Below are 15466 nucleotides of genomic sequence, written 5' to 3'. Positions count from 1 at the left end.
ATTTGATAGGCTTGGGATTAGATTTGTGTGTCCCTAGTAGGACAGTCTGGGTCCTTTGATGGAGGAAGGAGGTGACCCATTGGAGGGCTGTGTCCTTGATTCCGAGGTCATAGAGTCTGGATGTGAGGAGATGGTGGTCGACTGTGTCAAAGGCAGCACTGAGGTCAAGTAGGACTAGTAGGGCATCACTGCCTTTGTCGAGTATTGACCAGCTGTCATTAATGATATCAAGGAGTACTGACTCTGTGCTGTGGCCTTTTCGGAAGCCGGACTGGGCAGGGGACAGAGCAGCTTGTTCTTCAATGAAAGGGTATAGTCGGTGGAGCACAATTCGTTCAAGGAGTTTGGAGACAAATGGGAGGTTGGAGATTGGGCGATAGTTGCCGAGTTCGTTAGGATCAAGGATGGGTTTTTTGAGAGTGGGCTTGATAATAGCTGACTTCCAGCTGAGGGGAACAGTCCCAGTGGTGAGAGAGGTGTTAATGATGGGGAGGATGGATTCTGCCATGGCGTCTTCTGTGGACAGCAGGAGGCTGGATGGGCAGGGATCGAGGATGGTGTTGGAGGGTTTGAGTTCTCTCAGGGTTTCGAGAACCTCGGCATGAGTGGCCATATTAAGTTGAGAGAGAGTGGCGGAGGATGGGGTATTTGGAATCGGTTGGGGCTGAGCAGGAGTGGGTTTGGTGTTGGTTTCAAGATTATCACGGATGGTTTGTACTTTGGACTGGAAGAAGTCCGAGAGAGTCTCGCTATCAAGTTCTGTTTGGTTGTTGTGGCTTTTTCTTTGGGCGTTGGTGAAGAGTTGGTTTGTGAGGGTGAACAGTTGTTTGGATCTAGAAGTGGCTAGTTGTAGGAGGTAGTAGGTAGTAGGTCTTTTTCTCTTCTAGGATGGCAGCTTTGTAGGTGATGGATATGTTATTCCAGTGGGCTTTGGTTTCTGAGTTCGGGTGTTTGATCCAGTTCCTTTCTGCTTTCCTCAGTGATCGTTTTATGGATCGGAGGTCACTGGTGTACCAGGGAGCAGGTGTTTTGTTGGTGATTATTTGAGTTGTTTTTGTCTGGGCAAGGCTATTATAGAGGTCAATGGAGTGGGGATGTTGGGTGCAGGTTTCATTTAGGGTGCGAATGCCCGCAGCCATGGCTGGAGGGTTGACTGAATTAGGGAGTTGACGTAGGGTGAGAGGGGTAGGGTCTTTACACGGGGCTAGGGTAGTTTCGAGTGGGAGTTCGAATTCAATGAGGTGGTGGTCTGACCATGGGACAGGTTTGGTGGTATAGGTTGTTGGGGCTCTGCAGTTGGGCCTCTGAGGGTGAAGAGCAAGTCTAAGATGTTGCCTGCTGAGTGTGTGGGGGTGGTTATAGCTTGATGAAATCCCAGGTCGGTGAGGGAGGAGAGGAAGTTGTCAATTTGTCCTGAGGTGTTGGGGTAGTCTGGGAAATTGAAATCTCCCAGCATGGTCACGTGTTTGTGAGAGATGGATAGTTCAGTGATGAATTCGAGGAGGGTCTCTAGGGTATCTGCTGGGGAGCTAGGGGTTCTGTAGAGGAGTATGAGGGTGATTTTGTGTTTGTGGCCTATGGTGAACGTAAGGGAGGGAATATTGATGAAGTTTATCAGTTTTGGTGTGGTGGAGGTCTTGATAATGGTAGTCACTCCACCTCCTTTCCCAGAGGTACATGAGCATGCTAGGGCCTGGTAGCCTGGAGGACATAGTTCGCCTAGTGAACCTTGTCGAAACAGTTAGACATCCTAAGGTTCGACATCCTGGCGGCCAAGATGTCTAAATAGCCAATTTTAAAGGAAAGAAAGAAAGATGGATGTTTAGTGGTTTTGAAAATGGATGTTTCTCTGCCCTGACTTTTGGACGTCTTGTGGGAAACATCCAAAGTCAGGCTTAGACGTCCTATTGAAAATGGCCCTCCATGCTCCTGAATTTGCCTTTTTGAAAATTTAGTAGGCCTGAGGGTTCAGGTCTATAATTGACACCTAGATGTGGGCAGTGAATATTGAGCACCGAGGGCTGTTCTCAAAATGCTGCTCTGAGTTGGGTGCAAATTCCTGTCAATCTTTGTGTGCAGATATTGACCCCCATCTGAAACCTAGTGCAAATCTTTGCACCTAAATTAGATGCGGATCTCCTGACTTCTATAAAACTGTTTACCTATTCAGTTAAGAACTTAAGACTTGCCACTGCTGGATCAGACCAGTGGTCCATCATACCCAGCAGTCCGCTCCCGCGGCGGCCCTTTGGTCAAAGACCAGTGCCCTAACTTAGTCTAGCCTTACCTGCATACGTTCAAGGTCGGATTACATTACAAGAGGTTGGGTCAGTTACCCAGGAAGTTACAATGGACAGTTTGACTATTAATTCAGTTAGGCCATAGTTACAAATGCAGAGTTACAAGTTCAAGTAGGCCATCGTTGGCTCATCGTTATGTCCCAGGAGTTGCATTAGACCAGGGGTGCCCAATACGTCGATCGCGATCGACAGGTCGCTCACTCAGGCCACCCCAGTCGATCGCAGAGCGGGTTCCCTTCTTCCCTTCTCTTTTTTCCCCTCCTGACTGGCCCGCTCCTGAATTCTGATGCTGCCGCCGCTGTTCAACATTAAAAAAAAAAACCGGCTTGGAGAACTTATGCTCCGGGGGTTAACGTGTGCTTGTACCGGCTTCCCTTCTCTTCCCTCTGAAACCGGAAGTTATGTGGGGGGGGGGAGAGAAGGGAAGCCGGCACGCACATGTTAGAGCCCCATTCGCGGGCTAAAGCGGGAGACAGGTCAGTGAAGCTTGCGATTTGCTCTTCTTGCTGCCAGGTCCTGCCTACTTCACCAGAGAAGGTAGGAAAAATGATTTTATTTTAAATTTAGTGATCAAAATGTATCTGAATTTATATCTGCTGTCTATATTTTACACTGTGGTCCCCTTTTACTAAACCGAGGTTTAGAGGTTTTTAGCGCAGGGAGCCTATGAGCATCGAGAGCAGCGCTGGGCATTCAGCGCAGCTCCCTGCGCTAAAAACTGCTATCATGGTTTAGTAAAAAGGGAGGGGGGTATTTGTCTGTTTTTGTATGATTGTTAGTGAGGTGACAGTGCATAGAGTCATCTGCTTTGACCTCTTTGAAAAACCCTGGAATAGGAAGATTAACATTTTCTATGCGTACAGTGTGCTTTGTGTTTTTTTTTTTAATTTTATTGTTGGTAGATCATTTTGACTTGGTCATTTTAAAAGTAGCTCGCAAGGCCAAAAAGTGTGGGCACCCCTGCATTAGACAGTTTACAAATGAGCTTTTACAATTACCATTTCAGTTACTTCAGGGTTGGCTCTTGTCTTGGTACAGAAATGCTTTTAACAGTTTTCTGAACCTGAGATAGTGGTCGCAAGATCGTAGTGTAAATGGAAGTTGGTTCCAGCATTTTGCTAATTGATATTGGATGGAGAAGGTCATTTGCCTGGTAGACTTTAAATAATTGCATACTGGGAATTTTAAATGGAAAAGATTTCTGGTGGAGGCACCCTGGAGTAGGACAGCGAACTCTCTTAGGTAGGTGTGGCCATTCCCTCTTAGGATCTAGGTGCGTAAGTGCAGATCTGAATGTATCGGCCATTTTTTTTTTTCCATTTTAGCACCTTGCTTCTGTTATAAATAAGGTTACCATATTTTTGGCCACAAAACCCTGGACACATGGCCCCACCCTTTTCCACCCATTCCACCTCTAGACCCTCCCTGTTCTGCCCCCAGCCCTACCCCAACAAAGCTTCCTCTCTTCTTGCCCAACGAGCACCGGCCACATCTAGAGTAACACTGGGAGTAACACTGGACCAGAACCTGACCATGAAAGACCAGGTAGACTCCGTGATCAGAAAAATCTTTCTCACCCTCTGGAAGCTTCGGTCCATCAGAGCTTACTTCGATGTCTCATCATTTCGAATTCTGGTACAATCCCTTATACTGAGTCAACTCGATTATTGTAACATCGCCTACTTGGCACTCCCTCAGAAGAATATGCGGCGATTGCAACTAGTTCAAAATGCAGCGGTTAGACTACTTTGTGGACTGAAGAAGTTTGATCACGTAACACCTTCCTATCGATTTCTACACTGGCTGCCGAAGGAGGCACGTGTGAAATTCAAGTTTGGTTGTTTTTGCTTCAAGGTACTTTATGGCTTAGCCCCTAAATATATAACAGACCTTTTCTCTTTCACAACCAACAGACACAAGCGAAGCTCACACCCAAACTTTGTTTCTCCACCAGTTAGAGGTTGTAAATTTAAAAGTCATCACCAACATCTTTTCGCACATCAAGCAGCATCAAGGGTTAAAGACCTTGAACAATTGCTCGTGCCTACTACCTATGGGGAATTCAGGAAACGCCTAAAAACACATCTGTTCCTGAAATACTTAGGAAACCAACCTGTACAATCTTAGTCCTCAACAAACGATCCCTAGAACTATCAATCACTAAGTCTGTACTTTGTTTATTCCATTCAATCTGTAACATTTCTAATAAGAACATGCCTCCGCTGGGTCAGATTAGGTCCATCGCGCCCTGCAGTCCGCTCCCGCAGCGGTCCATCAGGTCCATGACCTGTAAGTGATCCTTTGTCTAAAACCTTTCAATCCCCATTATTCTATCTATACCCTTCCATAATCCTATCTCTACCTCTATCTATATCCCTCAATCCCCGTATCCTTCAGGAACTTGTCCAATCCCTCTTTGAATCCCCTTAATGTACTCTGTCCTATCACATCCTCCGGAAGCGCATTCCAGGTGTCCACCACCCTCTGAGTGAAGAAAAATTTCCTAGCATTGGTTCTAAACCTGTCCCCTTTCAATTTCTCCGAGTGCCCCCTTGTTCTTGTAGTTCCCAATGGGCTGAAGAATCTGTCCCTTCCACCTTCTCTATGCCCTTCATGATCTTGTAAGTCTCTATCATGTCTCCTCTGAGTCTCCGCTTCTCCAGGGTGAAGAGCCCCAGCCTTTCTAGCCTGTCTGCATATGAAAGGTTTTCCATACCTTTTATCATTGTAAACCGTATAGAACTTCACGGTCCTGCGGTATATAAATTGTTGTTATTATTATTATTAGAGGGCCTGGAGAATGCACAGATGTGTGTGACATCATCCGCGCATGCTCAGAGGCTGTCCAAATGTGGCGGGCGCTCCTCGGGGCTTTCCAAAACCCAGACAAACTGCTTGGTTATGGAAAGCCCGCCTGGGTACCTGGACAGTCCTCTAAAAAGAGGACATGTCCGGGTTTTCCTGGACGTCTGAAAAATTGATGATGAAATACTGTGTAACATTGATATTAGATGTCATCGACTCATGTTTGAGTCCTAGCGACTTGATGAATTGCAGATCTAAAAAGAGATCAGTTTTGTGCTAGTCTGGAAAGGTCCTCCAGTGTCATCCCCATGGTTGTCCAGCCATCTGATTGCAGGTCACCCTCTTCGCCTGGTTCCTTCGATCTTTCCAAACACGTTGTCCTTCTCCAGTGATCTCTCTCTTCTGATGGTGTGACCAAAATAAGACAGTCGTAACTTCATCATTTGGGCTTCGAGTGACATAACCACTTGTCCTCACACTCATTTTCTCAGTGGTCAATTACGGATGTGAAAGCTGGACACTACGGAAACAAGACAGAAAGAATATTGACTCATTTGAGCTTTGGTCCTGGAGAAGGATTGTAGGTATGCCGTGGACTGCCAGAAGAACTAACAAATCAATTCTGGAAGAGATCAAACTGGCTATGTCACTCAAAGCCCAAATGATGAACTGCATAATAGTAAGTGCCATATATAGAATTCTCTAGAATGTGTTTAAATTTATACTCAGAATTTCACTAACTAATCAATATTCAGTCAGCAACAGTCTGTGGTTATGCTTATCATCACCATCTAAGTTAGACACAAATATTAAATGCCAAGCCATATGAAGGCATCAGCATTGAATAATTGGCCCTAAACAGATAGTAGGCAGGCCTGGCCAATATTCATTTGGGCACCTGCATAAGAAGACATGTGAATCCTACCTCAATATTGTCCAGGGTCCGCACTTATTCCAATCCCCCTCCTTCCCTTCCCCATCCCCTGAGAACTTTATCTGATCCTCCCAATGACTCTAATCCCTCTCCTGCCATCCCTCCTTTCTCTTTCCCCTGGAAGAGCATTGCCCTCTCTCCCAAAAGGATCCTCCCATGTTCCCCTGGAAGAGCACCTGATCCCCTTGACTCTGATCTCCCCCCTTCCATTCTCCAGGAACTACTTTAACAACATCCTCTGGCAATAAGCTCCAGAGCGTAACTATTCTCTGAGTGAAGAAATATTTCCTCCTGAAACCCCCATGGAGGCTGGTTCCTGAATTTATTCATCAAACTTTTAAAAGCATTTCTGTACTAAGATAGGGAGCCAACCCTGAAGTAACTGAAATGATAATTATAAAAGCCCATTTCTAAACTATCTAATGCAATTTCCGGACAAACTCCCACTAGTCCAGGAAACCGTGAGGACACCTGGACAGTCCTCTAAAAAAAGAAAACATGTCTGGGTAAATCCAGACAAGGCAGAGCGAGAGAGAGAGATGGTAGACAGTGGGAAATAAACAGAAATGTATAATGCAGTGGAAGGAATGGTACAAAGAAAGAAGAAAAAGTCAAATGGGCAGGAGACCCTGGTGAGTGAGTTAACAGAAGACAAACAGGAACCAGAGCCCGGGACCAACATGATTTCAATAATAAAATGACCAGACAAGAAAAGATAGAAAAATAATTTTGTTTTCTATTTTGTGATTACAATATGTCATATTTTAAATGTGTATCCTGCCAGAGCATCAACTGACCTCAAAGCTTTCCGAAAAGAAATCAAAACCCTACTATTCAAGAAATTCATCCAAATGTCCTAACCCCCATTCTTTTCCCCTCTCTCTCCCTCCTAGTATCCTCCCCTCAAAACTGTTTTAGACCTAACGCCTTTAATTGTATTCTTCTTCCTGGAAATGTCCAGCTATCTTTTTGATGTAATCCGCATAGAACTGCAAGGTACAGGCGGAATAGAAGTCATTAATGTAATGTAATGTAATGAGCTTGATCTAGGACCTAGCGAAGTAGTTTTTGTTCATTTTGTTTACACCACAGCACCGGCGTGGGGTTGGAGAGGTTGTAACTCTATGTCATGTTATATTGTAACCTATTCTGAGCACTCTGGGGAGGACAGGCTATAAAAATTAATTAATTAATTAGATTGCTAAAAAAAATTATATGGGGGGTGTTAAAAACGATCAATCCCAGGTGTCACATACCCTTGGCACGCCACTGGAACACAATTCTCAAGATGAGGTTGCACCAAGGAGCAATACAAAGGCATTAAAATATTCTTGGCCTTATTTATCATCCCTTTCCTAATAATTTCTAGCATCCTCTTCACACTCAACTGAAACAAAACAAGAGAAACCCCACCCCTGGCAAAAGAAAAGATGTGATAGTAGTAAAGACTGCAACATAAGCAATATCAGCAACTCATTTCTTAGAATTGCAACGGAAAGTGAAATGAAACAAAAATCCATACGAAAAAGGAGATTATCACTGAAAAATAGCTGGAAAGCGATGACCACAAATGCTCGCAGTCTAAGCAACAAAGTTCATGATCTGCAAGCCCTGATGTTAGAGGCAGATCTAGATATTGTCGCTATCACAGAGACATGGTTCAGTGAATCACATGGATGGGATGCAAACATACCGGGATATAATCTTTTTAGGAAGGACAGAGATGGTCAAAAAGGTGGAGGAGTAGCTCTCTATGTAAAGATCAATATCCAAGCGATCGAAATGCAAGGGACCTGGGGAGAGGAAGAAGCGATATGGATTGCTCTGAAAAGAGAAGATGGAACTTCTATCTATGTGGGTGTAGTCTACAGACCTCCGACTCAATCGCAGCAAATTGATAAGGATCTGATTGTGGATATCCAAAAGTTTGGAAGGAAAGAGGAGGTTCTGTTGTTGGGAGATTTCAACCTGCCAGATGCGGACTGGAATGTTCCGTCTGCGGAATCAGAAAGAAGTAGGGAGATTGTGGATGCCTTTCAAGAGGCTCTGCTCAGACAAATGGTGATAGAACCCACAAGGGAAAAAGCAATATTGGATCTGGTCCTCACAAATGGAGAGAGTATCTCTAATGTTCGAGTGGGTGCTCACCTGGGAAGTAGCGATCATCAAACGGTTTGGTTTGATATAACGGCTAAAGTGGAGAGCGGCCGCACGATACTTAAAGTCCTAGATTTCAAACATACGGACTTTAATGCTATCGGAAAGTACCTGAAGAAAGAGCTGTTAGGATGGGAGGACATAAGAGAAGTGGAAAGACAGTGGTCTAAGCTGAAAGGAGCGATAAAAATGGCTACGGACCTTTATGTGAAGAAAATCAATAAAAACAAGAGAAAAAGGAAGCCGATATGGTTCTCCAACCTAGTAGCTGAGAAAATAAAGGCGAAAGAGTTGGCGTTCGTGAAATATAAAAAAAAACAAGAAGAGGAGAGCAGAAAGGACTACAGGGTGAAACTGAAAGAAGCCAAGAGAGAGATATGGCTGGCGAAAGCACAGGCGGAAGAACAAATGGCTAAAAATGTAAAAAAGGGAGACAAAATTTTTTTCAGATATATTAGTGAAAGGAGGAAGATGAAAAATGGAATTGGTAAACTAAAAGATGCTGGGAACAGATATGTGGAGAGTGATGAGGAAAAAGCGAATGTGCTAAACAAATACTTTCGTTCTGTGTTCACAGAAGAAAATCCTGGAGAAGAACCGAGATTGTCTAGCAAAGTTACACGAGAAAATGGAGTAGATTCTGCGCCGTTCACGGAGGAGGGTGTTTATGAGCAACTTGAAAAACTGAAGGTAGACAAAGCGATAGGACCAGACGGGATCCATCCCAGGATACTAAGGGAACTCAGAGAGGTTCTGGCGAGTCCTATTAAAGACTTGTTCAACAAATCTCTGGAGACGGGAGTGATTACTGGGGATTGGAGAAGAGCGAATGTGGTCCCTATTCATAAAAGTGGTCACAGGGATGAAGCAGGAAACTACAGGCCGGTGAGCCTCACTTCAGTTGTTGGAAAAATAATGGAAGTTTTGCTGAAAGAAAGGATAGTGTACTTCCTTGAATCTAATGGGTTACAGGATCCGAGGCAACAGGCCTTTACAAAAAGTCAGTGGCGTACCTAGGGTATGTGGCACCCGGGGGCCCATCATTTTTTGACCCACCCCCATCTATATGAAAAATATGAATTTTAGTAACAATCCACATAACGCACAACAAGAGTGTACCTAGGAAAAGGCAGCATCTTAAACACTGCAGTGAGCACTAGAACACCAACACATACATTGTAAAACTAAACAAGCCAGATCCCGCACACTCAATTGATCCTGTAGTCAATGCCAACTGAAAACTATGTTCTTTTCATACACACAGAACAGAGATACACTCTCGCCCAATATGGAATAATCACAAACTAAAAATAAAAATATGTAGACAAAAGTTAAACTGAACCGCCAAGAAACCAGACCCTGGATACAATGCAACACCACAAAAAACAGTAACACATGTCATCTAATACAGTGTAAAATATAAAGACAGTAGATGTAAATTTGAAAAAACTGATACATAACAATCACCACTTTACAAATTAACAAATAATGAGAAAAAAAAATACAATTTTATTGGACTAATCCCCGTAAGCTCGGTCCCCATCCCTGCAAACCACCTGATTCCATCCACACAAGCCTTGAATTGTTTATATTAACGTATAAAAAGAAACAATATTCTGTACAATTGTCAATTTATAAATCAGCGTCTTCTCCCCACTCTCTTCCCCATTTCCCTTCAGCATCCTCAGTCCACTCTCTCTCCACTTTCCTTCAGCGCACGCACATAAAAACAAGCAAGTAATTTTATATCATTTTCATTCTATTCATTCATAGAAATTAAAGTCTAGATAATGCCAGTCACATAACAAAACATGATTTTACAAAAATAATTCCCTGCACAGTCAAGCCTGCAAGGATTACTAGATGTCTTTCAGCAGCTCCCCTCCCTCCCTCCCCCTTACCTTTGTGGCCAAGTCAAAATGATCTATCAACAATAAAATTTTAAAAACACAAAGCACGCTGTACGCAGAGAAAATTTTAATTATCATTTATATTCTGCGGGTTTTCAAAGAGGTCAAGGCAGATGACTTTATGCAATGTCACCTCAGTAACAACTATACAAAAATAGACAAATATTCCCCCTCCCTTTTTACTAAACCACGATAGCGGTTTTTAGCGCAGGGAGCTGCGCTGAATGCCCCACGCTGCTCTCGACGCTCATAGGCTCCCTGCGCTAAAAAACGCTATTGAAGTTTAGTAAATGGGGACCATAGTGCAAAATATAGACAGCAGATATAAATTCTCAAAACGGACACATTTTGATCACTAAGTTGAAAATAAAATCATTTTTCCTACCTTTTTGTCTGGTGATTTCATGAGTCTCTGGTCCTTCTTCTGGTCCTTCTTCTTTCTTCTCCTGGCCCCCCCCCTCTTTCTTTCTCTCTCCCCCTGGCTCCCCTCTTTATTTCTGCCTTTCTTTCTCTCTCCCCCTGGCCCCCCTCTTTATTTATGCCTTTCTTTCTCTCTCCCCTGGCCCCCCTCTTTATTTCTCTCTCCCCCTGGCCCTCCTCTTTCTGCCTTTCTTTCTCTTCCCCTTGACCCCCTCTTTATTTCTGCCTTTCTTTCTCTCTCCCCCTGGCCCCCCTCTTTATTTCTGTCTTTCTTTCTCTCTCCCCCTGGCCTCCCTCTTTATTTTTGCCTTTCTTTCTCTCTCCCCCTAGCCCCCACAAAGCCATGGTGCCAATTTCTCCACTTCCATGATTCTTTCCCTACCCTCACCCCCAAGCCAGCAGCCTATTTCTCCCTGCTCCTTCCCCCATGTCCTGATGTCCTGAACTTCATCGGGCAGCAGCAGCATTCACAATTCACTGCTGTTGCCCGCTTCAGGCCTTCCTCTCTGTCGGGTCCTGTCTTCATGAAAACAGGAAGTAGGCAGGACCCGGCAGAGAGGAAGGCCTGAAGCCAGCAACAGCAGCGAATTGTAAAAGCTGCTGCTGCCCGATGAAGTTCAGGACATCAGGACATGGGGGAAGGAGCAGGGAGAAATCGGCTGCTGGCTTGGGGGTGAGGGTAGTGAAAGAATCGTGAAAGTGGAGAAATTGGCACCATGGCTTTGTGGGGGCTAGGGGGAGAGAGAAAGAAAGGCAAAAATAAAGAGGGGGGCCAGGGGGAGAGAGAAAGAAAGGCAGAAAGAAAGAGGGGGACCAGGGGGAGAGAGAAAGAAAGGTAGATTCAAAGGCAATGTTAGGAAATTCTACTTTACGGAGAGGGTAGTGGATGCCTGGAATGCGCTCCCGAGTAAGGTGGTGGAGAGTAAAACTGTGACTGAGTTCAAAGAAGCGTGGGATGAACACAGAGGATTTAGAATCAAAAAATAATATTAAATATTGAACTAAGGCCAGTACTGGGCAGACTTGCACGGTCTGTGTCTGTATATGGCCGTTTGGTGGAGGATGGGCTGGAAAACCTTTCATACACTGAAAGATTGGAGAGGCTGGAGCTCTTCTCCCTGGAAAAGCGGAGACTCAGAGGAGACATGATAGAAACCTACAAGATCATGAAGGGCATAGAGAAAGTAGAGAGAGATAGATTCTTCAAATTTTCAAAACATAAAAGAACAAGAGGGCATTCGGAAAAATTGGAAGGGGATAGATTCAAAACAAATGCTAGGAAGTTTTTCTTTACTCAGCGGGTGGTGGATACCTGGAATGCGCTTCCAGAGGACGTAATAGGGCAGAGTACGGTACTGGGGTTTAAGAAAGGATTGGACAATTTCCTGTTGGAAAAGGGGATAGAGGGGTATAGATAGAGGATTACTGCACAGGTCCTGGACCTGTTGGGCCGCCGCGTGAGCGGACTGCTGGGCACGATGGACCTCGGGTCTGACCCGGCAGAGGCATTGCTTATGTTCTTATGTTCTTATGAGGGCTTAAATGGCTGGGAGGGTGTAGATGGGCTAGAGTAAGTCTTAACAGAGATTTCGGCAGTTGGAACCCAAGCACAGTACAGGATAAAGCTTTGGATTCTTGCCCAGAAATAGCTAAGAAGAAAAAATTAAAAATTTAAATTGAATCAGGTTGGGCAGACTGGATGGACCATTTGGGTCTTTATCTGCCGTCATCTACTATGTTACTATGTTACTATGTTACGATTTAAGGAGCCAAATACGTATCATTTTTTCCCATCATTTAGATCCACTTTCTGAAACTGGACCCAAAGCTTTTCTCCTTTGAAATAAGTTTACTGAATGACTGTGAAAAGGCACAGGTTTGAGAAAATGTTAAGTTGAATGACTTATTTTGTGTTTTTCTCTACAGCAGGCTGTTGGGGTCTGGCGGAGGAGCCGCAGCACTGTCCAGGCTCTCGTCTAGGAGATTCAGTCACCGTAGAGTGTCATTATGAGAAAAGATATAAGAATTCTAGGAAGTGCTGGTGCAAGACGTTACAGGGGTCCTGTGATGTAGTGCTTGAAACCACGAAACAAAATAAAGAAGTAACAGTGCGCAGACGCTTCACCTGGGGAAGTCATTACAAGAATAAATTCACGGTGATCATGACGAAACTCACCAAGGAAGATACTGGCACTTACTCGTGTGGAATGATGCAGAATGATGAATGCCGTAACATGTGCTTTTTCCCAGTCTCCGCTCCCCCAGGTGAGACTCTTTTCTGACTGGCTCCTGCATATCCCTTTTCAGCTTGGCACATTTCTGGGATGGTCAATTATTATACATTACTTGGTTAGAACATGCGTAGAAAAACCTATCATCCACAAAATACCTCCACTACAAACAAATTTTCCACTCTATGCTAACCTATCTGGGTGTAAAAATCTGGAATGACCTACCAGAAGCCATCAGGAAAGAGATTCAGAAGAAACCTGAAGACTCACCTTTTTGACAACTAACTATCTCAGTTTCTGTATAGCATCCCTTACGTCTAAGTCCTTCCTCTTATCTCTCCACGTCCTCTTCTCCTCCTTCTTTTCCCCATCCTCTTTGATCTGTCGCCTTGAGCTTGTATAGGTATGAGCGACTCACAAATGGAAGATTAGATTAGACCTCATGGCCCACCCGTTGAGCCCATGCACATCTCCTCCTCTTTCCTATCCCGTTTTCTTCAATTCAGTTACTGCTTGTCTTCTTGGTATGATTCCTGAGTCTTTCATCTTTCACCCTCACCCCTTGACCTTTGCTCTAGAGCACTATATCGCAAACTGTGTGCCCCGACACGACGCCAGTAAGGAGCAGAGGTGCCAGCGCGGGCTAATTGCTCCTAGTTTCAAGTTTATTATGGTTTGATATACCGCTTTGATACCAAAGCAGTTTACAATATAAAACCATTTTAAAACGAACAAAAATAATTAAAAGCAAGGGAAAGGACATATATATGTGAATTTGAATTGTCACGACATGGCACAAGAGGGGAAAAGGGGAGGGTTTAAAGTTTATAAAATAAAGAATTGAAAATGTAATGGGAAGAACAATATGGAGAAGGGGAAGACGTAGGTGATCCATTTATCTAAATCTCAAAAGCCTCCTTAAAGAGAAAGGTTTTAAGGTTAGTTTTTAAATGATTAGAGTTAGTTTCCAGTCTTAGCGCTAAGGGGAGGGCATTCCATAGTGTGGGAGGACTTGCCTCTTGCAGCAAGCAGCACGTCCCATAGGCAGTCAGCTGGCGCCGATGACTCTTCTCCTCGCTGGCGTCTCCCCCACCTCTCCCCGCACCTCCCCTCCTCCAGGATCCCCCACCAAAGTGAAGAGTTCAGGGTCGTGGCCAGATGGGCTTCTACGTATGCGCGCACATCGATGTGATGATGCCACACAACGTCATTGCATTGGCTTCCGTGCACTTCCGGGTGCCTTCCGGCTGGGGCATTGGGTTTAGTGTGCCTTCCGGCCAAAAGGTTTGCTCTAGAGCCTCTCTCCTGCTACTTGTGCCCTTTCCCTTCAGAGGTGTTTAAGACGGGTGCGCACAATGGCGTCACGTGGCATTCGCACATGCGCCAATTTCCTCCTGCCTGATGAGAGCAGGTAGCTGGGGGCGGGACTAGGGATGAGTAGAATTGGGTGGGCCTGGGGGCTGCTATAGTAAAATCTGGCAACCCTACTCATAGGTAGAGTAGGTCTCACTCACTCCAGAGTAATCCACATCAGCCGGCCAGCAGCTTAGACTGAAGTCATCTTAAAGGCAAGTTAGAAATGATGGGCTTTGAGTAAAGCATCTATCTCTGTATATGGTCAAACACCTCTGAACTGGGGGGGGGGGAAATAAAGCTTAACAATGATTTTGAAGACTCTAATATTTATTATACTGGAATACAAATGATCCCCGCACGAGTTTTATTTAGGACTCAATGGTGACTGGTTTCACAGGAGCAATACCTTTGCTCCTGAATCACCTTAATCTTCATTGGTCCCACCTTCAACTCTTGAATTATGACTACAAAACCTCAACATTAAGGGGTCAATATTCAGCCAATGAGCATTTTGCTGACCACGTCAGCGTTACTTCTGGATATTCAATGCCTGGCCATGCCCGAACCTTATCACATTACGTTAAATTTCCAGATTGATGCATTCCTCCCCTTGACACCTGCGTGCCCCCTTCCCTTCCCCTCTACCTCTAGTTGAAATTGTTACTCCCGGAGGTCAACCACAAGCTCCTTGCAACCCCATCAGCCTTCCCACTGATGTCACTTCCGGGTGCCACGCATAGGAAGTGATGTCAGAGGAAGAGCTGATGAGGTCATGAGGAGCACGTGGTTGACTGCCACAAGTAACTTCAACTAGAGCTACAGAGGAAGGGAAGGGGTGAAGGACAGGGGAGGGGCGCCATCTCCTTGTGTGCTATATCATTGGGCGCCTAAGAGGCACCTAACTTTATTTGCCTTTTATAGAATCAGCCCCTAACTGCTCATTTTCAGAGGAGAAAACCATTTAAGTGCCACTGGAAATGAGTGGATAGCCTCGAATAAGTGATTTAATCAGTCAGCAGCCGTTTCTAGCTTGTTAAATCATTTTCAATATCGCTCAGTAAATTTTTATAATTTTGAAAAAATGTGCCATAAATCTAGGCGCATTTTTTACTGTGGAAGATGAGCCGCTGTTACTTTGACTATCCCTTGAAGAAGGCATCCTCTGATGCCGAAACTGGGATCCTAGTTGGGACATTTTAGAAGACCTTTCTTACCAAGACAGGTCATCAATTATAGACTTGTGACTTTTCTATGAAAGACTTGTCAACATAATGGATATTGAACCATAGATTTTTTTTTGGCTTTTTATTATTTGCTTTAATAAAGAAACTGTTGGGTTGATTTATGACATCT

General features: G+C 44.5%; 1 protein-coding gene across 2 annotated transcripts in view; it reads left to right on the top strand.

Moving 5' to 3' along the window:
- LOC117356808 (CMRF-35-like molecule 4) overlaps nt 1-15466 on the top strand; it is a 44714-nt gene that overhangs the window by 4597 nt on the left and 24651 nt on the right. For both annotated transcript variants that reach the window (XM_033936530.1, XM_033936520.1), the window contains exon 2: nt 12453-12791. In XM_033936530.1, the coding sequence (XP_033792421.1) occupies nt 12453-12791 (339 nt within the window). The remainder of the gene's footprint in view (nt 1-12452; nt 12792-15466) is intronic.

The sequence above is a fragment of the Geotrypetes seraphini genome, chromosome 1 (assembly GCF_902459505.1).
Source record: "Geotrypetes seraphini chromosome 1, aGeoSer1.1, whole genome shotgun sequence".
NCBI classification, from domain to species: domain Eukaryota; kingdom Metazoa; phylum Chordata; class Amphibia; order Gymnophiona; family Dermophiidae; genus Geotrypetes; species Geotrypetes seraphini.
The sequence above is the reverse complement of the archived record's forward strand: the minus strand, read 5'-3'. Positions and strand labels throughout refer to the sequence as shown.